General features: G+C 44.6%; 1 protein-coding gene across 1 annotated transcript in view; it reads right to left on the bottom strand.

Moving 5' to 3' along the window:
- GLIS3 (GLIS family zinc finger 3) overlaps positions 1-26,557 on the bottom strand; it is a 447,070-nt gene that overhangs the window by 283,250 nt on the left and 137,263 nt on the right. The window contains exons 3-4 of the mRNA XM_043565257.1: positions 16,969-17,176; positions 8,790-9,915 (exon numbers count right to left, since the gene is read on the bottom strand). Of these exons, the coding sequence (XP_043421192.1) occupies positions 8,790-9,915; positions 16,969-17,176 (1,334 nt within the window). The remainder of the gene's footprint in view (positions 1-8,789; positions 9,916-16,968; positions 17,177-26,557) is intronic.

Here is a 26,557-nt window from a genome sequence, read left to right as displayed (position 1 = left end):
CTAAGTTTTGTTTGTTTTGTTTTTTTGTATTAACTGGATTTGCAATACTATTAACTAAGTGTGTAATTCTTTCTAATTTTCAAAACATTATCCCTATTTGGTACTTACAGATCCTTTATTATTGGTCCAAGGTAAATTTCCGGCCTCTTTTCCTTCTCCTACCTACTCCTGGACCAAACTACTTGGGAACTGTTTCTTTTCCTGGGCTCTTTCACACCACTGTGTTATTAGCACATATTGGGGCCCTTCCCTTGAATGGCCTCCTTCCCTTTCTCTGCAAGAACTGCTGTCTTCTTTCAAGATGCAGTTACCTTCTCCAAGAAGCCTGCCCAGACTCTACAAATAGTTGGAAGCTTCTTCCCCTGTTTCGACATGAAAACAATTTGCATGGGGCTCTATCAAAGCCTTGTTTCACTACTGTGTAAATAACTGTTTACACAGTTATCACCCCTAGAAGACTATAAGCTCCTCAAGGAAACATCTCATTTATTTCTGTAACTCCCAGCTTCCAGGACAGGGCATGACACATGGCTTGTACAAAGTGACCAAATAAATGAATGGACACACGTTGATTGACCGGATACATCAGTGCATATTCTATTTGGGGAGGACAGCTCTACATGTTGGTTTTCCCAGGACAAGCCTTGTAATATACTGATATTCTGGCGACACAGAACCCCTTCCGCTCTCAAAAGCGTCCCTATTTGAATAATAAATGAATTCTACGGTCACCCTAAGTTTGGAGCCTGGTATCATTACTCATGCAACTGCCCCTGCCTACCCAGATCCAGGTCATCTTATTGTCCAATTTCTCAACAACTTTTCAAATTAACTGCGTCTTAATTCTTCAAAATTCTCCCTCAAAAGGGTTAGTCATTCTCCCTACTCAAGCCCAGTGTCTATGGCCCAAGAAAATAAAAGTAGCTACTGCGCCACAACGTAAGCATACCCAGGTTTCATTCTGTTTTCTCACCAAATTCCTATCTACGCCAACTTCCTCTATGAGCGACGAGACCTATTAAACCAACTCATCTCCCCTCTGGACGAGGCTGCCCATAGTTTGAGCCGACGGGGCATCCAGCCCACCCAGCCAGGTACTGTGCTCGCCAGTCGTACATCCACTGCCTGGCGTTGGAACGTTCATTGTCCTATTGATAGTCCATTGTCCTATTGATAGTCTAGACGCCCTACCTGGTAATTATAGTAGAAATTAATAAATCTGCACGGAAAGAAAAATAAAACATCTCTTTTCCACATCCTTCTCCCCGGAGCTTGAAGAAAACACTTCTGGAAAGATCAAAGAGAATCAGACTACCTCTTTTTTTTTTTTTTTTTTTTTTTTTGGAAAAATAAACGTGTTTGGTCTTTCACTCTACACACTCAGATTCTGTCTGGACTCCGAGATGTCAGCGCGACCAAAGGTAATCAAGACATATTCCAAAGGTCACAGAAGACATTTCTAATAAATTGCCAAACTAATTTTACACTGGTGCAGTCTGAAGGAACTAAGAAAAACACACTTTAGAATCCATATAGGAGCAAACGTCAAAAGGTTTGAAATACATTCCCCTAATCAGATCGTTCATGCAAAGATTTACATAATTCTAATTTTAAAAACATAATTTCGGGGCATGAAATCAGAGAAAAACCACAAAGCAAATATGAACTAAAAGGAACATCAACCGTCATGTAGTTAATGATTTTGTTTTATGAGGATAAAGCCTCCAGATATTTAACCTCTTAGGATTCCTCTCATTATCTATTGTCTTTCATTAATCCTAGAATTGCAAGGCAAAGAAACAGAAACCACGATTCGCTTTGAAACGTTTGCCCAAATCTGCTACGAATTTATTTTCAGGACAGAGTTCATGAAAGGCCAGCTCTCCAGGTAAAATGGATTAAATGCCTTCTAAAGGGAAATAAAATTAAACCACTACCAAATGGAAGGCTTCTAAACTGTGTTTTGGGATGTGAAATTCAATTTGACAGACGCCTTATAGACTGTGGTCGATGCCCCATCTGATGAGAATTTCTGTGGTTTTACATTTACCTGCACCAAGGGGGTTGTAATTTATGGTAACATATATATGTCTACAGTATGTTGAACATGTAAATATGCCAGTATCTCTTTCTTAGGTAAAATCAATGGGGAAAAAAAAAATCTTGCGATTTAGAATTTCTTTTTTCTTTTTTTTAATCACAAAGCTCGCATTAACTATTTGACAGACTGATGCCTCGTGGGATAGAACTTGGAAACCACACTCTCTCTGATCTTTACCAGATGTTTCGCTGGTGGTGTTTCAGCCTCCAGAGACAAAGAGGATATTAATGTTAATTTTATTTATTTAATCACATCAGGCAGATTTGATAAAAGGGAAAATTCAATATTTTGGTAATTTACCAACTCTTCAGAAACATCCCTGGTAGCAAAAGTGTTTTGAAGACCATTTTATATTAAAAGCAGAAAGGCTGCATTACCTTACCTTTAAAAATGGGAACAAGGTGGCAAATTCGTCTGTTGCACTTTTAGCTCAGGGGGGCAGGAAGGGGCGATGACATACATCGCTCAGCACAGTCTCATCCCAACCTTCGCCTGACTATTAATTGCAAAGGAAGAGCACCCTGACACGAAAGGGATGCTCAGCTGAAAGCCTTCTGCCACTACCGGAGTCCCTCGGTTATCATCGTATTTCTTGTCTCCGAATGTTATTCCAAGGGAACAAGAAATTACCCTAATCACTGTCAGGACGGTGGTGATAATGAAGATGTGGTCGCTACAAAACACTGCCTCCCCACACCTTAACTGAAATGACAGAGCCGGCCTTCATTTCCTTAGAGTTCAATGTCAGAACGCAGAAGCTTTCAGAGCACCGGTGCCCACCCTTGGCTCCACTTTAGAATCACCTGGGAAGTAGCCCCCGGGACCAATGACATCACAGGCTCCGGGGTGGGACCCAGGTCCGGGTCCTTTATAAAGCCTTTCAGGCAATTCTAATGTCAGCCAAGGTTAAGAACCACCTGCTTGCAGGTGCTAAGTAGGCAAGAGGCAAACAACTTAGTACTCTAAGAAAAATCACGTTAATTTCTCCAGCTCTGTTCTCGTCATCTGAAAAAAAAAAAAATGATATGTATGGAAGGGAGGTGGAGTGTTAGACTCATTATTGACTTTCTTTTATTTGTAGATAATTCATACTTACAGTTATGAAATATTTCAAACAGCATAGCACAGAAAATATTTTAAGATACCTATGACACCTATATTACTACCACCCAAGCTAAAAAGAACTTAATATTTGTTTCCATTCTCTCACTCTTGGAAAACAGATGGGGCGACATACCTATCCCATTTCTTCTTACTTCTTTCCTCTCTAGAAGTATCCACTATTCTAAGGTTACTGATTGTCCTGCCCAGTCCAATTTTATTGTTTAATCAAGTAATTATATGTCTGCAACAACTATATAACACTGATTAGTGTGTGTCTAAATCTATACAAATTGTATTACACTGCATATACCCTTGTATGCATTTAGTTTTTTTCATGCAACATTGTTTTCTGAGATGTATCCACACTGATATCTATCTATCCATCTATCCTATCCATCCATCTACCTATTCATCTATAGAGATTTATACACAGTTCGTTAATTTTAAACTCCTTTCTATTATTTCATTAAGAATAAATCACAGTTTATTGATTTATTTCATCTATGGACAGATCATTTACCTTTTTTTTTTTTAAAAGAAACAGAAGTACAATAAACATCTTTTTGCATATGGCCCTGTCACCATATGCAAGAGTTTCTCTAGGGTAGACATATAGACATGGTTTTGTTGGATATGCTCACGTTTTTTGTTTTTTTTTTTTTTTTTAAATTTTTTTTTTCAACGTTTATTTATTTTTGGGACAGAGAGAGACAGAGCATGAACGGGAGAGGGGCAGAGACAGAGGGAGACACAGAATCAGAAATAGGCTCCAGGCTCTGAGCCATCAGCCCAGAGCCTGACGCGGGGCTCGAACTGCGGGACCGCGAGATCGTGACCTGGCTGAAGTCGGACGCTTAACCGACTGCGCCACCCAGGCGCCCCTATGCTCACGTTTTTTAACCTTAAAATTTTTTTTTTAATTTCAGAAAGAGAAAGAGCATGAGAAAGCAGGGAGAGTGTCAGAGGGAGAGGGTGGGAGGGGGGAGAGAGAGAGGGAGAGAGGGAGAGAGAGGGAGAGAGGGAGAGGGAGGGAGGGAGGGAGGGAGGGGGAGAGAGAGAGAGAGAGAGAGAGAGAGAGAGAGAGAGAGAGAACGAACTCGTAAGCAGGTTCTGGCTTAGCAGGAACCCAATGCAAGGCTCAATCCCACAACACAGGTGTCATGACCTGAGCCAAAATCAGAGTCGGATGCTCAACCGACTCAGCCACCCAGGCGCATCTGGATATGCTCACTTTTACCTTTACTAGATATTCCCCAATTGCTTTCCCAATTGAAGGTTATAAAGTGGTCACGGATAGTTATAGTTTCCTACGGTCTCTTCTGCTCATTTAACTCTGGCCACCGCATCAGTGCCAAGCCTTATCAAAATAACAAAAGAAAGGATGTGATTGAAAAAGCTTCCTCCAAAGTTTACAGTGAATTTACTTTTCCTCAAGAAATGTCTTACATGGCTAATGCTGGCCCATGAACCCATAAATCAGGCCATTAAAGAGGAATGGGGACATGGCCCCGGCTCTGTATTTATTTTCTTGTATTCCATAATCCAATGTTACTTAAAAAGCAAACTGCCCACTATTCTAGCCAAAGCAAACAGTCCGGACTTTGCCAGGCAAAATGCCTGTGGAGAAATGAGTCAATTCATACAAAATTCAAAGCTGTCTTTGGTCAGTGACATTTTCGTGAAAATCTGTGGGTGGGTCAAAGTCTTGCAAAATTCCTTTTTGCCATTGGACAAAATTCATCCAGGAAAAATAAGCAAAATTAAGTGGCGACCCACATTCCCCCTAATTCCCTTCTTAACACTCCCTAACCTCCCAGCACAACCGCTTGCTGTTGTATGCCAAGGCCAGCCATCAGTGTTTCTGATGCTGGCAACAGAGCGGCTCACTGTCCCCCTCTTGCCCCTGCTCGCTCTGCTCCCATCAGATAGGCTTTCTCACGAGAAGTACTGGCAGACAGAGTGTGCCTGATCTCATTCAGAATACACCTTCCCGGGAACGCTACCCGGGCGTTAACACATTCTTCAACTTCGTGGCTAAAAGACCTGTGGTCGAGACATTCTCGGTGGGCGCTCTATTGGAACCATTGCGATGGCTGCTGTTAGAGATGGTTAATGTCTATCAATAATTTGGGATGATACTTTATGTTGCCTTTTTAGGACCGTGAAACAGGGGTTTGAGAAAGTTGGAAATTCTGAGGCTCCGTGCCTTGTTCCGACTTGAGCGAGCAAACCCTTCTCATCTCAGAAAAACATAAAAGACTTCAGCACAGTCGTACCTGGGAATGCTCAAAAGTTTTGGTGAAATCTGAGATTCATCAGTGTTGGGATTGGTCCACCGTCCAGAAGGTCGAAACAGAAAGATTCAGCATCTAGAAATGGCTTCAGTTAGTAGACGGCAGTGAGCGGACTCAGGTATTTTTCATATAACGTTGCCATATCCCGGTTTCTGATTTAATGGAGGGTCTGTCTGTCTGACTGCCCGCCGAGGACTTCCCTTCTCCAGGCCCTTGCCACTGGCTGGGAATATCTCTGTCATCGGGGCCAGGCCTGGAAAGAGAGCAGCCGGTCTGGCTTTCCACAGAAGAAGAAGAATGAGATGTAGAGAAGGGTGGAGTTGTTTGGGCGGGAAAGAGAAAAGAAACTGTTCTCTTCTTCCAGTAAGTGAACCAAATAATAAATGAGCAATCCTCCCCCCGTTCTGCCACCTCAAATCCAGAGTGATCCGGATCCCAGAGTTCTGGGTGAGACAGGCGAGTTACAGTCAGAGATTCTGAGAGCACGTTCTCCCCATGCGTGAGCTGGAATGTGGCATCCGGAGAGAACACCGGTGCTCGTCTCTTACCGTAAGCACGCTGTCGCTGAATAGCCCTGTCACACACCCTTCTGCCACCATGACTTCCAGAAGCACAGTGTGCTGCTCGTAGCCATGGTCACCAAACACAATTGGGTCATCACGTCTTTCTTGGGTCAAGAAGCTAAGTGAGTGAAAATGATGACTAACTCTAACTACGGTTCAGAGAAAATTAAGAGCAGTTAAACATACGTGAAACAAAAGTGAACTGGGGCCTATAATTTAAGCTGCTCCTAGCCTTTGTGGCATGTGACACGGCCACAAAAACCCAAAGATCACTTCATGTCTCTAAGAGATGAATGTGGTCATTTGACTTGGCAACCATCTGGAGCTTTGAATCAACTACCATCAGATTTCAAAGCAGTGGGAGATGAAATATTTCAGTGTTAACAATTCTTTGTGTCTGGATTCCAAGAGTGTAGAGACTGGTTTTGCAAAAGGCAGAAAATGCATCCTTTCAGATGAGTATCCACATTAAGTATGGCGTCTTCTCCCCGTGGCCACAGCCCGAGTGGACCACCGAGCTCCACAGCAAAGGTATTTGCTGCCCCTCAGCTAGAACCCTACAAATCAAGCAGATGACATACGGCAACATAATAGTTGTGAAAGACACAGTGCTCACACTGTGAACGTTTTATGTGAAAACGGATACCTTCCTGCTAAAAACATACAGTCCCAAGACTAGAATTTTGCAGTATTAGTCGGCTCCAAAGAAACCCTGTTTTGTAGAAATACATTTGCACTGTAGCATGTGTGACTTAATGTGCTGTGGGTCTAGATTTGATAGGCCAGCATCAAATCTGGCAATCTGAATTTTTTGGTTCCATCCAGAAGTGGGAAGTACACAGACTAGGGAAGAAAAGAATTCATCTCCCGTACCCATCCCGAAAAATACAATGAAAAGCTATCCAGAGGTCTGCAAATGCTCACTTCTCAGCTTATTCTTTCACCGAAGTATTTCTATTTTTAATAGTCATCGCGCACTTTAGCAAAAGTCAACTTTATAAAGTTATACGCCGCTGCAAAGTCTGGGAACAGTGGGAAAATGGGGAAACCCGACTGCACAAAAATTAATTTTGCAATGCAAAAAATATTTTTTGGATAATTCAAGCCTTTATGTTTATTTCAGCAAAGCCAAATCCAGCAAACTATTTTCAGCCAGGATTAGTCAGAACTAAAAGGTTGGACTGTTTTCCTTCAGAGACCGAATGTCTTTCCTGCCTGCAATAGGCCCGTGTGTTCCAAACGGAGTAAATGGAATTGCCTTCAATTGCTTGTCTCTTTCTGGCATTTTTAATGCAGAACCCTACTGACAGAGCAAGGTTTTGCTGCCTGAAATGTAATTATTCTTTTCACTCATATAACCTGGCATTCTCACAACGTATCAGCTTCTGGTTTTCCTCAAGAAAAATCGCAACATGGGGCAGAAGGTAACGGCAAGAAATGCAATTTCATTGCACCAGAAATTCTTAAAACTCTTTCAGAAATACCTACTGGATAGTAAAAAGGTGCTTCTAATACCTGCATTACAGCTATCACCTGTTTGGTTTGCTTTTACAAAAATCAGACAACGGGACCAATCTACAATCAAACACAAACATGGCCCAGGTTCTTTCTCATCAAGACCTACTATAGCGAGGAGCGACTCCGGCCAGGGTCTGAATCAGTTCCTTTTCGAGATGATTTATACATTTCACGCATTCGGTGAGCGGCGGCATATCCAATATCCGGGGAGCACCTACAATGCTCGGATTTTAACTCCGAAAGAAATAGTCCTGTCCATCTAAGCTAATATAAAACACATGTTCTTCTCCTTCAAAGAGTTAAGCGAGCTGTCTGAGATTGTGCAAAGCTGCCCTATGATCCCAAGGGTGATGTCCTGCTTGTAAACCCTCAGGGTTTCTGCTAGGTGTGAAATGATTGTGAAATCACTTAAGGGTCCTATTATTCAAAAATAGTAAGTTTTGCCAAGAAACAGACACAGTTCCAGGATCGATGTCGTGAAAAGGGGAGGCAGGGGAGAAAGAGACGCTACGCCCGCTCCCTTCCACACCGAAGTCCCCTCTTGCTTCCTTCTTCTTGTACTTCCCCACAAAATTGTCTCTCCTTAAAATCTAGCAAGATCCTGTGAGATCCTGCTTCTGTGGGATCCCCTGGGTGTTGTTATGCCGGCTATAAATCATTAACTAGTCTCACAAGCCCGGAGTGCCGCGGTGTGGGTGTATGCGGCAACATTTTTACTAGCCAAGTCGCTAAGTGTGAGTTCCTTTCCAAATATCAGAACTACACCCTCCTCCAACCCCAGTGCTCGCCCAAGTTACTGGAGGGGAGGAAAGAATCACTGACTATTTGCTTTGGAAAAAAAGCTGAAGCTCGCTGGTAGGCAGTGTGTGTTTCTCTGCCCTGCACATTTCAGCAACTGCAAGCTGGTGCCTGGAAGGCAGGGATTTTCCAAGATTCTGGACAGCGCGGCCGATATCCACCTCCCCCTGACGTTTTGGGATCACGTTACGTCTGCAAAAGAGCATTGCGAAGTGGAGAGAGACCACGACCGCTAATAATTTAAAACAACCTTTCCTGTCCCGGGGCTGAAGGGAAGTCACCTTTCATGGATCCCTAGGCCCGCACGTATCCAAATTCCGTAAACGCCGAGGAGGAGCCCCGACTGGCGGCCAAGTTCGGAAAGACCCCCGTGCACCTGCAGCGACCCCCTGCGACCCTGAGGAGACTCACCGTGCACTTGTTGGGCTTCTCCCCGGAGTGGACCCGCATGTGGATCAGCAGTTTGTACCGGGCGTTGAACGGCTTGTACCTGCGAGGACAGCCGGCCCAGAAGCAAGTGAAGTCTTCCCCTTTGCGCTGGTCGATGTGCACCTTCTCGATGTGGCGCACAAGTTCCTCCTGCTGCTCGTACAGGGCGCTGCAGTCGATCCAGCGACAGCAGTGTTTGCCCCCCGCGTCTTCCACGTCGCCGTCCTCGTCCAGCGCGGCCCGCGGCAGGGCCAGCGGCGGGGCGCGGGGGCCCAGCTCCGGGTGGTGCAGGTGTGGGTGGGCGTGGTAGGGGGGCGGGGGGCCCTGGGGGGCCGTCGGCAGCGGGGGCAGCGGGGCCGCGGGGGGCAGGTCCAGGGCGCCCCCCGGGAAGTCGTCCAGGCGCTCGGTCTTGAGCAGGCCGGCCGGCTGGCCGTCGGGGTCGGGCAGGCCGTGCTGCACCACCGTGTTGGCGACCAGGCCGGGCTGCGGGCCCCCGTGCTCCAGCTGCTGCATGCGCTCGTACTCCAGCGCGCCGTCCTCGCCGTAGGCCGGGGGCACAGGGCCCCCGCCCCCGCACGCCCCCCGCACGCCTTTCTGGCCGTTGGGCCCCGAGCACGGCGAGGGGATGCAGCTTCCGCGCACGCCGAGGAAGTGCCCGTAGACCTCGGGCTGCGGGGACACGTTGGCCGGGGAAGCCCTCGACCCGTTGATGTAGGCCACCAGCGACGTGGGCGAGGTGCGGATGATGGTATTGAAGTCTATCCCAATGCCATCGGACAGCGGGGACAAGGACAACGCTCTCTTCTTGGAGCGGGCCGAGTGGGACCTGGCCGACGAGTGCCGGGGGCTCGGGTAAGGTGAGTGGCTGTTGTCCACGCCGAAAAGGTAGGACGGTAGTGAGTTAGAGACATTATTGCTGGACATGGCTGTCCCCGGAGGAAGGCTAAGGAGGTCCCCTAGATCGATGCCATTCTGGGAGCCGTGGCTGGAGGGCAGCGACGGGACAGCCCTGTAGCCATGAGACCACTCTTGTTTCACGCTCAAGGCCGACTGACTTTCCGTCAGACTCAAAGTCGTGGACGCCAAAGACTCACGAGAAGTAAGGGACCTGGAACAGCAGCCAGAAAGGGGGGGGGAAAGACAAACATTTTAGCAGGATATGGATTGCTTAAGAGCTAAAAGAACACTGCATTGACAATCCCTTAAGTATTTCCCCTAATTACATTCTCGGCTAAACACACATTCTTTGGCTAAGATAAAACCCCAGGCTTTTAGTTCCAGGTAAATAACATTTTACCAAGAAGAACAATAGTAGCTAATGCTCACTGGAATCACAAAACAAAAGATCTATTGTTATAAATAATCTTAATACTTTAATGATAATAAATAGCCCTTGCTTTGTTTTTAAATATCTTTTTTAATGTCAGGGGAAAAATTTAGAGACCTGGGAATAATTACTGATGCCATTTCATGGCAAACCAAATAAGCAAGTATTTATTAAGCACTTACTGTGCACAGCACACTACAGATAGACATTGCAGGGGATACGAGTCTGAACAGAGTTCCACCCTTTGAGCATATTCTATTTGGCTAAGTAAAACAGAAACCCGTGCTTCATTTGGGGGGAAAAGAAGTGAATCCTCAAAGTCAAACGGTCATCCAGGGGACCCAATACTAATTTCACAACATTTCACTGATGATCAGGAATTCTAAAGATTTCTTGAAGAGATAGCAACTCACTCCATCAGCGCTCAGTGACAACATCAAATCAACCCAGGAAATGAAAATATACAAAAGACAGCTATGATACATAAGGGAATGACAGCCTGAAAAATCAAGCCCTATTTGGAATTATGCACTTGGGCCATGCAGGGTTTAACGAAGCTTGCTAGTCTGGGGTTTTCCACGAGTCCCTGTACTTAATTAGAGCAGCCCTGGGACCAAGAGCAGATTTTCTGCATTTAGGAGAGTCCACTTGGGCAACAATCTGTCTCCTGTTCTTCTTACCCTTTACGAAACATGCCCCACGGGTCACAGTCTTTACCTGCATCTCAAAATGGCTTGTAACGTAGTCTGGCCACTTGAAAATTCGTTTCGCTTTACTGGGACACCACTGCCTTAAAAAGCGTTGAAAGGAAATGTCCAACCCTTGGACGTAAATTCGTCACGAAGAGGTTAGCTGTATCACTCACTTGATTTCCTGATGCAGACAGGGTATCTATCAGAAAAACCTGGCTCATTCTTACGTACCTGCGCTGGCTTTCTACGGAGATTTTTTTCTGCCCCTCCCCCCTCCCCCTGCCAAAAATTAACCAAAACAAGGTACTCAACAGAGCATCTCTCTTCCCAGAACAAACCCATTTACTATACTACAGCTGTGGTACAGCAACCTGTTGCAAAGAACTGAGGGAAAGGAGAGAAGCATTCCCATCCCATCTGTTCCTCCAGCTCCTTCTCACTAAATGGGAGCCAGGAACACTGTTTCCTACAAGCATGAGATATCAGGAAGAAAACATCTTGACTCTCAAATGCACAGGATAAGGTGATAGATAACACCGTTATCGATGTGATGTTTCCATCGAGTGAAGTAATGTTTACCAATGACAAACACAGCAGGAATTTACGTCCAGTTGCCCTTGACACAGATTTTTTTTTCACCATCCCCATTTTTATATTCGGGCTGAAGTCCTTTTGCAAGCCCCAAAGTGGTTTCTGAACCATCCGTGTTTTTTTTTTTTTTAATTCCCCGCGGACATTTTCAATTATTTCCCCCCCGCACACCTGCAGCGTGCAAGGACTCCTTGCAGAAATCAGCTCAGGGCTCCTGGTGATGGGATGTCAAGGGCCTTTTGGTCCCTTCCCCAGAGAGATTCCGGAATTGCTTTCTGACCCAAGCCAAATCAGTAGTCGTGTCATATATGAGGCAAAGACAACTGACTTTGCTTTACACCCTGAGGTCGAGAAGGTTTACAGAACATTCTCAAATGGTCCATTTGCCTGGTCACTGTCATACTGGAGCATTTCAGATTTTTAAGCAGTGAATATCGGCCAGAAGGTCTTTTACCCACCCGCATATACTTTGCATGTGAGATTACATTATTTAGTTTGAGGGCAGCCTACAGTGAGACATGTTCATTTATTCCACTGTTGAGAGATATTTCTTATTTTTTCCAAATTACACCTAATTATGGCATGATTCAAATCTGATCATAACCCCACGCAGGCACGTCCCTTGGCTCTGTGGACATCTCAGTTTCCTAAGACAGTTACCATATACTTTCCAGAAAGCAAATGCTATATTCTGTTTTCTATGGCAATAATATGAACAGAGAACTCACTCTTCTATATCAAACACCTAATACGAACAAAACTTCCAACGAATGAGCTTTGCCTAGCCACCAATCTCCCCCATGTGCAATTACCCAGCTATTTCCATCATTCAAAGTTCTAATCCATGAAACTTCTCCCAAATACACCAGCTCTCAGAAGAGACCTCTTTCCAAAAGAAGTTGTATACTGTCTGTACTGTGCCTTAAATGTAGCCTCCGCTATAGGCATCTGTGGGTGTTATCCTTCTCAGTGAAATCCAAAACCCTTCCACATGAGGGATCATTTTTGTCTCCCTGGTACCCACCAGTCTATGAGATATATCGTAAGTTTTCAAAAACTGTTGACTAAGAAGGTGAATAATCAGTATGATGATATGTCACCATCATTTATAGCTTACAAGGCATCTTCCCTGCACATAATCACATGTGATACAACCTGTGAGGTGAGTAAACTGGATTTTTAAAATAACTTCTATATTACGGAGAATAAAACCGAGGTTCTGTGCAATTCCCCCCACTGATACCCAACAAACACACACAGAAACTCCTTATGGAAGTACAAATGAAGTCACCTTGGACAGGCAGTCACCTAGCTGGATCACATATATTTCCGTTTTGTCCACATCATACCCCAAATGTGGTCCAGAATGCTCTGCCTGGTTCACAGACCTGGTATAACAAGCTTAAGGTCCTACAAGCTAGGATTAGAACCCACATTTTCTGTTCTCCTTCTGCAACAAGGCGCTAAATGACCGTGAGAAGAGTCCCAAGGACTCTCTCCTATAGCCCCTGATGCTGGGCACACCAGGCCCACGGGGAAGAAACTGACAAAGGGCTGTGGATCTATCACCATACAAGACGCTCTCCATTTCCGTATGTTCACCTGCTCCTATGGGCATTATTGCTGGTGACTGGTTAATTTGGAGCTCTATAGGAAAGGAAAGAGACAGAGTTCAAACCAAATAAAACCATTATGAGAAACCCCATCAGTGAAACAGGTTAGGGTGGCTGGTGAGGCAAGAGCTTAGTAACCCTCATGGCACCATAAGGGGTGTGATGGCCAAGCTGGATGGCTTGGTTCAACACCAAGTTCAAAAGAAATACTAACTTACAGATCACATTGACTTCCTCAAACTGATCCTCAAGAGAATATGTTATATACGACATGGGAAACACGAGCCCTAGTCTATCTTTAAGTTCTCATCTATGAGCATGGGCAAATGCCCCAGAAGAATTAGCACTCCATCTGAAGGCAGTATGACTTTATAAAATACTAGAACTTACCGAGAGCCCAGAGTCCATCCTCAATCCCCTTGGCCTCCTCTGAGCTTTGTGGAGATATTCCAACCCAAAAGGAAACCCTAAGAAACTCCACCACCAGAAATCACCTCCAAGTATCTCCGGTTTACTAGCTCTAGTATGACCTAGATCACAGATCTAGAATGACATTATTAGACTGATGGTCACACTCTGTAACCGACAACAAGCTAAGTGACACGAGGCAAAGCATTTAGACTTTATGGGTCTTGGTTCCACCATCTATAAAACAGAGATAATACTTGCAGATGGTTTATGAATATTCAATCATAAAATGCAGAATCACAATATATGTAAATGCACTAGGAAAGCTGAACACATACAAAACCCATGCAAGTAGTGTCTAATCTCTCCTGTGGCCCAACTTTTGCTACACTGGCACATGGAGCCACTGTGGAGGCTATCCTATCAGCACTTGTCATTTTAGACGAAATACACACAATACAAAAAAACTCTGTCTTACAGAGTTTTGGCAATGCCTAAACCAAGAATGGCTGCTGGGTCTTCGAGAAGGTAAGGTATAGTTTGCATTTGTCAGTAACTGGGGCTAGTCAGAAATGGTTGGGAAACTGACAGAGACAAATACACAGCATCAGGGCACGTTGTGCATCCTGGATTAAACGGAACCCAGCAAAGCTACAGAACAGTGCATTTTCCAAAATGAGCACTCCGGAAGAAAAGTACTCAAATAAGGTCCAAAGAAGAAATACACACAGCAAATCTATGGGGGACTAGTCAATATTATCAATCATTAAGAGAATTCGGATTAAGATCAAGTAACAATTTGCACACCAAACTGGCAAAAGGTACCAAAACAATAAAACCTAGTACTTAATAAGAAATCAGGAACTCTCAGATTACTGGTGAGTTTATCAATGGGTACACCTTTCCTGCAGTGCAATTTGGGAATACATATCAAAAGCCTCAAAGCTGTACATCTCCTTTAACTCAGCCACTTTGCTTCTAAGAATTTATTCTAATAACTAGGGCCCCCGGGTGGCTCAGTCGGTTAAGCATCCAATTTCGGCTCAGGTCATGATCTCATGGTTCACAGAATCAGGCCCCTGTTTCGGATTCTGTGTGCTTGTCTCTCTCTCTCTCTCTCTCTCTCTCTCTCTCTGCCCCTCCCCCACTCACACACTGTCTTTCTCTCTCAAAAATAAAATAAACATTACAAATTAAAAAAAATTGTTCTAATAACCAGAGATATGCAACAGAAGATTTACAGAATCGAGCCAATAAAGTATTACTTATAATATTTAAACAAAGGGAACCAACTAAAACTGCTCAGTAATAAGAGACTGATAAAAATGCTAGTTTTAAAAAAAAAATAAAATGGAATCTTGGGCGGGAAGAAACCATTATATGATGCTGAAGGTTTTTATTACAAAACAAAGTGTTTCTATTAACTAAAAAAAAAAAAGGAAATTATAACACTATGTAGATAATTATAGATCAATTTGGTGGAAAGAAAAACCTAGGCCTCTGATGATGTGTTTGCACATAACTGGAAGGGTGTGTCTCATAATCCCCCCCATGGTCGCCTGTGGGTGGTAGGGTCCCGGAGAACTATCATTTACTTGTGCTTTTCCATATTTTCCATCACGAATAACAACTACATAGATAATCAGGAGAAAACAATAAATTTTACAGCTTTCTATAGGACAGCCATCGCTCTGTCTGAACAGTTCATTCCCCCTCACCCACTTCCCCCGGGCATGTCTCCAGTGGATAAAACACACAGATGATTCTGTCTCCGTCTTCCCTTTATCTCTAGACAGCAAAATGCCTTCAAGTTGAACGGCTGCCTCCTACCCTTTCTCTCCTCTGATGGAACACACAAACCAACTTAAGGATCACAAATAAATGCAACCTTCCCGAATTGCTAAAAGTAATTTCCATACTTCACCAAGCCACCCCACCTCCCAACTCCTGTTCCTTGGCTCACCCTGCCAAAGAATTATTTCCATAGAAGGACTCACAGAATACAGAGTCCAAAAACATATGTCAATGCACCTTTAAGATGCTGTCCTTTAAGGATACGAAATTATGCTAAGGAATCGGATATGCCAGAAAACACTGAGATAATGACCCTTCTCTGGCCGACCCATGAAAGGGACTGCATCAGGTGCGTGGCTGAAGCCGCCTGTGCCCTGCCTGCCGTCACTTTCTCCATTAATTATGACTCTCTGCCTTCAAGGCATGTGCCGGACTTGCTACGGACGGGAAGCTGAAGGTCTCCCAATGACACCTATCCCAGAGCACAGTTAATTTTACATGCAATACTCAGCAAGAGTGAGGAGTCCCTCCAGGCATAATCATCGATGGGAAAATGACAGCAGCAGTTTCCCATCACAAAAATTCTCAGGTGAAAAACAAGTTTCCATCTCATGGAAACACTGGCACGAAATAAAGGATCCGGGAACTCTGATTTCTGTCTGAGTCTCAAGCAGTGGCTGGGAGGACGGTGCAGACAGGTGAGGGGGAAAAGAGACAGAGGGGAAGCGGGGGGAAGGAGAGCAAGGAGGAACGGGCCCCCGCGACTGTGAGACACGCCAGCAGATTCCGTCCCCCGGGAAGAGGAACAGAGGTCTGAGAGTCCAATTCCTTGCCAAAATCACAGTTACAGCAGGGCCAGGATGAAGAGGCACAAACTCCGGATTGTGTGTCTCAAGGAAGGCTACTTAAGGAAGATGAACCCAATCATTTCAAACACAGAAATGGACTTGAGGCATGGCACGGTATTTTGATTTTAGGTTCCCTATCGTATCAACCTTGCGAGATAACAAAGATTTGTCCGCAGGGGTGATTGCCCCTTCGTATTCGAGTCTCTCCCACAGAGACTGACACACAGCCCTTACTGGAGCCACATATTCCGGCACCGGAGGAGGCACTGTGGTGAAATGCTGTGTAATTCGTACCTGAAAGCGTGTCTTCCCCGACACGTGGTAAAGTCTGGAAATGGTAACTTCTATCTTTACTTCTACCATCTCCCTAAACTTCAACTGTTGCATTATGCAGACGGTAGGTACTTCATCGATATCTGGGTGGACATGCGGACGCACGGACAGACAAAACAGAGGAGAAAGCAGCCTGGGGACACTGCCGCACATACACCGAAAATGAGCAGCTCAGAGAGATGTACACGGCACGTCTCGCTTCTCCAGCCATGACAGGACCCAGCCTCCCCAGGAGTTGCCGGATTTACACACAAGGCCTTAGTCACTAAGGCCCCCAAATCTCAAACTGGGCACTAATTTCACTCGCGCTATGAGACAGCAGGTATTAAACCATTGTTCCCAATTAAGATGATATTATGACACATTCTTAGTTTTTATACACATTCCCCTACAAAGCTCAAATCCAAAGAGTTGCTTGAGTGAGTATATGTGTGTGTGTGTGTGTGTGTGTGTGTGTGTGTGTGTGTGTGTGTATGTGTTCAGGAAGGGAAGGGAAAACACTCGTGGGGTGTGATTATACCATAAGAAGGGGGGAAAAAAAAAGTAACTTGAGACCTGGTATCTGAAGGAGGTATATTCAGGTTGGCAGCATTCATTGCCCTCTGTAAGCTAGGACTGATCTGGTTGCATGCTGTAGAGACCTGGCTTGCTGGAGGTGAACTGGGTCCCAGTCGCTGAACCATCATGGGACTGCTGGTGACCACTAGATTGTTGCAGCTGCCTTTTCCAATGGACTTGCACTGAGGCCCAAAGCCAAGAGCCCCTAAAAACAAATGAATCAGGTTAGCTTTCATGTCCCTTACATCAGAAATCAGTCAATACACACACGTGCACACTTACGTCGGGACTCCTCTTTCAAGCCAGTCCTCGGATCATCTTTTTGTTCATTTTTAGGATTAGTGATACCAAAAGCATTCTGTAGTTCCAATTAAAAAGCCACTGCTGCAATAAAAACCCTACAATAAAAATCACCATTGATACCAAATGTGCTTACATTTCGCTCCTTCTACATAGAAGTACCCAGTTATTCAGAACCATATTCTATCATGTCCTTCCCTAAAGGGTTAAGGTGGTAAGTAGACGGGATTACTTGCATCTAGAAGTTTCTTCTAGAATAGTCCATGTTTTGGATCACCCAGCAAGGAAAGTTGACACTACTGAACAAAACACATTTAACTGGTTTACTTCTTTCCAATTCCGGCCTTCTATGACACCTCTTTTAAGGGACATAGTCTGGCCATGTCTTTCCAGTTCTGATTCTGATTTCTCCTCTTCATCCCAATACATTGTCATCGGACACATTCCCAATTAAAAAAAAATCAGGATGAAAGAGTAGTAAACAAAACACTCATTCTAAAAACAGGATGGTAACCAAGTCCAACATAGACTTCTCATTTCATTAGTAACAATCTCCAAACGCAGTAAAATTTGGTACGTACCCCAAGGAGAAAGGGAAAAAAAAGAAACCCACAAAAATCTGTGTCATGATGGAAAAGTGAAAAGCATCAAGAGAAAGTCGAACACCACCGTGAGTCACTTATAAAAAAAAAAAAATAATCGTGGTTGGATCATTCTAGACATTCTTTTCACATGGATGTACTTTTTCAAACATTCTTTGCAAACTACCTGGTCATGTCTCAGTGACTGTACACTCTGTTCCCATTTCAGGCAAAAATAAATATGATGTCAGATTTTAACAAATTAGGCTCTAAAATCTTTTTCACCAAGTTCCCCATACTCCTCATTAATCTATCTGGGATCAAAGTAAGTAGAAAATCATCATGGTAACTTTCCTTAGCCCTAAGGGACATAATTTCCTATTTTGTTTTCCAGAAATTAAATCAACAACCAAAAAATGACTTTGTCATCTTTTGTAACATTCTCTTCTAAGAGCCCACAAAACTAAAGGATAAACAAGAACTCGGAGCAATGACCATACTCTCATCAATGAAACCACATCTCAAAAATGCTGAGAGAGTCACAGTGTTTTTAGCTGGCAGGAGCCTGCTTTTTAGTCCAGCCCTCTGGGAAATCTCAGTGGTAATTCACTTGCCCAAGGCCACACGGGGATTTCATGACAGAGCAGAAATGGATTCCACTCTGGTGTATTTTCATGGCACCTGTAAGCTTAAGTTTAGATACTGGATGCTCAGTTTCCTCCTTGGATACTTGCCAAGACCATTAGCTCCAACAGAAATTTCTCTAATTTTCTTTTTCTCTCTACTCACCCACTGCTGCTTATACCTGATGTATCTTCTCGCGCCTTGAAAGACCTATCACAGATAGTCTCTCTTCTCTCATAAACTCATACAACACTGTGCCCTCAGGCCCCCATCTTGACACCAAAAGCAGTGGATGTGTTCTCGTGCAATGATCGTAAACTTAGTATTTTTGCAATTTCCAACAAGCTACATGCCATTTGCTTTTCAAACTCTCTTTTCACCTTGGAAAGTGGTGATGTGATGGTTCGTGGCCTAGCCCGGTGTGGAAGACACTTGAAATGGCTCCCCAGGTTCCATCACTATAGCCACTGCTACTAAAAGCAACATCAGATGTCAGGTATTCAGTCAAACTCAATGTCACACATCGTCTGATTCCTTCTCCATAAAAAGGTACTAATACCTACCTTTAAACCAAAGACATATTAGCAGCTGGAACAGCACAACCAAAGAAATACTACCTGAAGACAAAGCATATTGATACTTTTTTTCATCAAAGCTAAGAGGCCATATATTGTAAGGCACAGTATTCTTTTATATGAGGTAAGAACACGCTGCCGGAGAAACTCGTGTCGAGGTTTCAGAGACACTCTGATGTGGAAACACACATACCTTAGAATCGATAAATACGAACATGATCGGGAGCACCTTTGCATTTTCACTGCCTCAACTCAGAGGTCACCTCCTCCCCCCTCCCCTCCCCCACTGCCAGCTGGGCAGATGCGACCAGTGCTTTTCCTTCCCCCACCACCTCTCACAACACATCTGCCTCAGCACCTGTCGGGAACTGTAATGTTTACGTGCCTGTCACCTCCTCCTCTTTTATACCTTATGGCTCTTTAAAGACCTTGGCTGAGGCAGTTCTGCTTCCGCGGCACCTAGCGAGAGGGCCCGGACGACAGTACCCACCGAAGTGTGTCACCGAAGTTAAGAAGGAACGAATGAATGTGGACACAGAGAACAGGTTAGTGGTTCCGGGGGAGGGGTGGTGAAGGGACCTACAGTTCCACTGACAAAATAAGTAAGTCATGGGCATGTCCTGTACAGTGTGGTGACTATGGGTAATAATACTGTGTCGCTTATTTGAAAGCTGTTAAGGGAGTCAATCTTAAAAGCCCTCATCACAAGCAAGGAAGGAAGGAAGGAAGGAAGAAAGAAAGAAAAGAAAGAAAGGAGGAAAGGAAAGGAAAGGAAAGGAAAGGAAAGGAAAGGAAAGGAAAGAAAGAAAGAAAGAAAGAAAGAAAGAAAGAAAGAAAGAAAGAAAGAAAGAAAGAAAGAAAAGGAAGAAAGAAAGGAAGGAAGGAAGGGAAAGGAAGGAAGGAAGGAAAGAAGAAGGAAAGAAGGAAGGAAGGAAGGAAGGAAGGAAGGAAAAAGAAGGAAGAAGAAAGAGAAATGAAGGAAGGAAGGAAGGAAAGAAGGAAGGAAGGAAGAAAGAAAAAGAAAGAAAGAAAGAAAGAAAGAAAGAAAGAAAGAAAGAAAGAAAGAAAACGAAGGAAGGAAGGAAGGAAGGAAGGATGGAAGAGAAAGAAAGAAAGAAAAAAAAAGAAAGAAAGAAAGAAAGAAAGAAAGAAAAGAAGGAAGGAAGAAAGGAAGGAAGGAAGAGAAAGGAAGGAAGGAAGAAAGAAGAAGGAAGGAAAGAAGGAAGGAAGGGAAAAGAAGGAAGAAAGGAAGGAAGGAAGGAAGGAAGGAAGGAAGGAACAAAGAAAAAGAAAGAAAGAAAGAAAGAAAGAAAGAAAGAAAGAAAGAAAGAAAGAAAGGGAAAAGAAGGAAGGAAGAAAGGAAGGAAGGAAGGAAGGAAGGAAGGAAGGAAGGAACAAAGAAAAAGAAAGAAAGAAAGAAAGAAAGAAAGAAAGAAAGAAAGAGAAGGAAAGAAGAGAAAGAAAGAAAGAAAGAAAGAAAGAAAGAAAGAAAGAAAGAAAGAAAGAAAGAAACGAAGGAAGGAAGGAAGGAAGGAAGGAAGGAAGGAAGGAAGGAAGGAAGGAAGGATGTGTGTAAGTGCGTGTGGATGGTAACCGGGCTTCCTGGGGGGATCATTTCATGGTGCGTGTAAATACAGAGTCCCCGTGTGGCACACCTGAAACCAATATGGCGTCACATGGCAGTTACACCTCAATGAACAAAAATTTTGATGAATGAATGAAAAATAAAAGACAGTTGCACATGAATATTAAAGAGTCACACATTATTTCCACTGAATCCCTCCTGGTTTTCAAAAACAAACTCCAACTAAGTCCCCCTTGATGCTTCTCCACAGCACTGCCGACTAAGTCTGAGCCAAAGACAAAGCCGGTGGGAATAATTAGAAACCCGTCCTGCCGGGTGACAACTGCCTCTGTAACCCTCCGCCCTGGCTTCGCACAGTCAGACCATCTCCTCGCTCTGTAACACAGAGACATTAACCCTCCCTTCCCTAGTGTCACCTCATTGTTACCACACCACTTCCTCCTCCCAAACTCCCTGGCCACCTTGAATCTCATCTAACCACAGAGGAATGGCAGCGTCTGAAAGCACGAGGGTGAACAGTAAATGTATGGGAAACAGGCCACGATTGTGGCGCAGCCATGAGAACGTTCTGGAAAATGGTACTGTCCCTCTCGCGAGGGGAGGCAGATGATACTTTGACCAAGGTCCACGGCGCTCAATGCAACCATCCAACTCCAATGTTGTTTTCATGGTGCCAGACAGAAGGAGCACCCCCAGACCGCTCAGAAGCACGCTGTGCTCTGGAGGCAGCCTGACTCAGGTGGCCCGCCTCCACCCCCGGTGGTCATGTGACTCGGGCAGTTACTGCAGCGTTTGTAGGCCTTGTCCCTATCCTCTTATCTGTAAAATGGGAAGAGCAATAACACTACCTCACAGGACTGCTGTGCGTCTAGCACCGATCACACACGTAAAGGACCCCGCATCTTCTGGCACGTAGTAGGTAGTCGGCGGACGTCAGGTGTCAGTGTAGTCCCTGCTGCTATTATTATTCATGCCTCACACTGCTTTTTTGTTCCGTTCTCTTTCTTGAAGAAGAAAACACTTTCTTATAATTCCTTGCGCAAAACAAGATAGTAAATGATGCTATTTAATTCTCTACCCACTTCCAATATTCTCTCTGCTTTGAGGCCAGAGCCAACTTTTTAAAAACCAGGTGTCACCGCAGATAGAAGAGAAGCTTGCATTTGGCCAAGTTTGAATGTTCCTTGGCTTGTCACTCCCTGAAAACAAACCACACAACTTTTCTGTCTCCCAGATGTGCCAACTACTTGTGTGCTGGTTTTCGTTTTGAAATACCGCTTATTTTTAGAGACTGCATGATGTTTTTTAAAAACGTGTTTACGGCTCAGGGAAGGATCCGAGGAGATGGCATTCTGAGTACTACATACGTTCTAGCCAAAATCACGGCGTGCTGGTGAGGAGTGCAAAAGTACTGCATTTTTGAGTCTCAGAACCGAGAAGTAATCTTCGCAGGGGCATGTTTTTAATTAACGTCTTCGTTAGTTAAAAGGGTTCTCTTGAAGTCCAACAGTGGATGGTGTCACCATTCTCCCTGCTGAGGCTACGCCCCTCAGAATGATTGATGTTTACCCACTGGTTCCTCTAGAAATGACGGAGATATGGAGGGGGGACAGAAACGGCATATATGTGGGAGGGTCTTAGGGAGAGGTACCCAAAGTTTGTGGTTGTTATTATTCCTTTAACTGAACCCTACAGAATGCCTAAGCCAGGGAGCCCCTGGAGACAGATGGACAGGGTCTTGGCCTCCATGAAGCCCTTATTCCGGCTACAGAATACCAAACCAACTATCCATTACAAAAGTGGCGATCCCTGCTTCTAGGCTGGGTCGTATGAAATGGCTTTCTTTACAGGTCAAGTATGCCCAAATAAAAACAATTTCTATATGGTTCAACCTAACACAGACGCAGGTTGTTATGGAAACAGAAAAATAATACACATCGGGATTTGAGTCCTGTCTCCCCAACGCACTGGCTGTGACACTGGGCAAGGGCTCTAATGTCTCTGTGCCTTGATGTCCTATTCCCTAAAATGGGGACAGTGAAAGGATAACTATCTATTAATATATGCCTTTCCATCTCTGAGGACCAGGATTTCCTTCCCATCCTTTCACTTTAAAACATTTCAGAACTACTGAAAAATTGCAAGAACAGCACAATGAAGTCTATCTGTTTTGTCTCTTGATAAACTGTATTTACCGCTTTATCCATCCAGCTCTCTATCTCTATATAAGATTACTGTTATTACTATTAATTTGTTGAACCATTTAAAAATAGTAGAGATTTTTGTCCCTCACCCCTAAATACATAAAACCATAGAATAATCATCAAATTCAAGACATTTGTCAATGACATATTAGCACGAAATATACCACTTATATTCAAATATTACCAATTATCCCAATAATACCCTTCAGAGCAGTTGTTTTCCAATCTAGGATCATGCATTTCAAGGAAAGGTTTTGAGACTCATGCTGAGGTAAGTTAGTAAATCACTGCATATCAGGGCACTGAAGGAAGATGAAAAAGTAGAAAAATGGAGGGGAAAAAAAAAGTACAAATTAACACCACATAAGCACTACAGTGAGTACGGTTAGCACCCCAGCTCCACCATGGACTGCCTGTGTGACCTTAGACAACCTACTTAACCTCTCTGTGCCTCACTGTCCTGATCTCTAAAACGGGACTAATACGAGTACACACCTCACTGAGTTGTTTTGAGGATTAAAATATCTACGACAGGTCGTATATTTAGGGCTTGGCACTTAATAAATACATTGTAAGTGTTAATTATATTTTATTCAAGGGCTTCCCTCATACCTTTCTGAAATTGTTTTTAACACCTCTTCTCTCCGGAGTGACAAAGACTACAGGCTGTCACCCCCCCTTTCCAAGACCTTCTCAACACACAGTAGACTTCTCCCCCTGTGGATGGGCCCCGGCTTCAGGGCTCCCTCTTTCGTTCATATTCCGCCCGAAGACTGGAAATTGAAAAAGCTTGCATACTAAGCACACTCCACTTGCCATGTAGTATAGTAACAACTTAGCGCTTGTATGTGTGTAGCGTGTGACTCTGAATACGTCGCGGCATGGGTAAATGGCCAACACCACCAAATGATGAGAATCGGAAGGACATAACTGGCTTTTCTACCCAGGGCAAAGCATCTCAAGCTAGCAAATGTGGCAAATGCTCAAAACTGCATGAAACCCTATGGACGGTAAGGAATACTGGACATGGCGTCCTGCCTCCACGGAGCTTACCATCTGTCCAGACAAGACATACTCGCCTGGGAACCATCAGATAATGAGACTGGACTGTACAGGATTAAGCAGGAAGCTGAATTTCAGAGATGGGGGTTCAGAGGCGGGAGAGATCTCTGTGTTCCAGACAATTCATCGAAGAAGAAGAATTTTAACCACAAAGGCATTTCCCAGAGTTCTTCAGGAAGTCGAAGGATATTCAATGGTAACAAATATGGCAAGGTCACGGAGAGATCTATAGTCAAATAGCTTTGGGAAACCCAATGTAACAAAGTTAAATGTATCTTTCTATTACAGAGCCTTTACCCTTAGAGCTTTCAAAAATGCACATGCATATAATAACACTCCCAGAGGAGCAAATAAAAGGAAGGACGAGCACACGGACGAGAAGGAGATGCCTGAGTGTAGTCATGGAAACAGCAGGAGCAGGCAAGGCGTGTGCTGGGGCGAAAGGAAGAGGAGTCAGGGCTGCCTGTAGGAGGAGGCTCTGTCTGACCAGGAGAATGGGAGGAGACAGACTCAGGACTGCTTTGTCGTCCTGGAGAACTTGCTCTAACAACCTGCCAGTAGCCATTCATCAATGGCTCCAAACCCAGCTGCGAATCAGTGTTTCCAGATTCACAGGCTCCCCCCGTGAATTACTTCGGACTCACAGGTCCCCCCTCCCACCAACAAGGCCAGAAGCTACTGGTGCAACGGGCCAGCCGGCAGCCACCTGGACCCTGTGCCGTGGTGGTGGTGCGCCCGCTGAAAGCCAGCCCTGCCCAAGAATAATCGGGAGGCCTCGGGGACAAAGCTGGAGGTGCACGTGAACCAGAAGCCGCCCGCAGGCTGGTCAAGGACAGAAATAAGGAGGTGCCGCTCATGGAAGCAAGAATAAGGTGGAGGGACGGGGCGCCTGGGTGGCTCGGTCGGTTAAGCGTCCGACTTCGGCTCAGGTCATGATCTCACTGTCCGTGGGTTCGAGCCCCGCGTCGGGCTCTGTGCTGACAGCTCAGAGCCTGGAGCCTGTTTCGGATTCTGTGTCTCCCTCTCTCTGTGACCCTCCCCCGTTCATGCTCTGTCTCTGTCTCAAAAATAAATAAACGTTAAAAAAAAATTAAAGAATAAGGTGGAGGGTTTCATAATTGGTTGACAAAGATCCAGGAGATGGAATTTAAAAAGGAGGGGGGAATCACATAAAGACTAGTTAGGGGGAACTCCACTGCAAAGTGAGGTACTTCGTCCCAGCCAGTAAACGGGCCAAACCTGAATCCAGAGTAATGAAGATTCCCACGAGGGCGTGCACTTCTCCCACTACTTTGCCCTCAGGAGCGCAGCTGCTATCTACCAAATTTACCCCACAAAGAATACAACTTTCACACCAACGCTCTTTGTCAGCATTCTGGAATGTTGGCCCCCTAGTACAGAATCACCAGCATTACTCATTGCATTTGATCCCTGCATTAAACGGGATCGTATTTATACCCTGAGAGATTAAAAAATATCATATTCCTTTCTGTAGAACTCAGGGGCCCAGATTCCTAGACATGAAGCCTCAGTCTTGCTCCCCACCACCAGGCACTGCTGCTAAGATGTTACTAATACACAGCTCTGAACCACCTCACAAAGATGTAAAGATACATTAAACCACATTCCCGAAGCGTATATGCTAAAGTCCCATCAGTCAGCTATTGTACATCAATTATCAACTAATTAGTACAGTGTGCTTATGCTGACCCTTCTGTTCTCCCTTGTAATGATTTGCCAAGTTAACTGAGAGCTGCTATGCTCCGTAGAGACTCTGACTTTAGCAAGAGTGTTAAATAAAGTTCACCAACAATTAGCCTAGAAAACCAAAGAGGAAATGTAAGCACATTTTACTGCTTTTCCCTTGACAAATTTTCTAACAATCCTATGGGAAGAAAGGAGATATATCTGTTAAATAAGCAAATGATTACTCTGAAATATGGTAATACCAGTGCAGGCATGTTTAGGAATGTACTGCTCGGCGATCAGGTATTTATTTCCCGTGTCCCTGCACCGGGCTACAGTGTATACGCCAGGGAGGGCGGGTCCACAGATGGTTCTGGCTTACAATCTAATGTAATGGGCTTAAACCATGGGAGTAATCTTTAAAAATAAAGGAGTTCAAGACGAAATAATTACACTGGCTCTACGAGGAGAGGGCTTCCATAAATAGGAAGAAAGGCCGGGAGCAGACTCTAATGGGAGAAAACTGCCTCTGTCCCGCCTCGAGCAGGTCACATTTATTAACCGCCACCTGTGGGCTTGGGGCCTTGCCGTACGAATGGAGCCCTAGTGCTGGGTTAGCCCTCAAAGAGCATCTGACCAGCTGGAGAGAACTGTAACCAATGCAGGAAACGATCAGGAAACACCCAATCTTAAACTCAGTTGCCATCATGCTGAGCACATAAAGTGTCCAAACAAGAAAAACATCTGCATAAACTGGAGGGGGCTTGGTGGAAGGGGTAAGGCTGGGTCTCAGCCTCTTGACGCTGGAGGGGAGAGGGCGGCACAAAGAGTGGGCGGGCCACAGCGAGGAGGGAAAGTGGTGTGGAGGCAGCACGGTGAAGCAGAAAAGAATGGGAATACTGGGGCCAGCCGTGTGACCTTGGGCAAGTTCCTTAAACTCTCTGTGCCTCTGTTACCTAATCGGGAAAG

This window comes from Prionailurus bengalensis, chromosome D4 (assembly GCF_016509475.1).
Source record: "Prionailurus bengalensis isolate Pbe53 chromosome D4, Fcat_Pben_1.1_paternal_pri, whole genome shotgun sequence".
In the NCBI taxonomy this organism is placed as follows: domain Eukaryota; kingdom Metazoa; phylum Chordata; class Mammalia; order Carnivora; family Felidae; genus Prionailurus; species Prionailurus bengalensis.
Note: the sequence above shows the minus strand (reverse complement) of the source record. Positions and strands in the feature narration are given on the sequence as shown.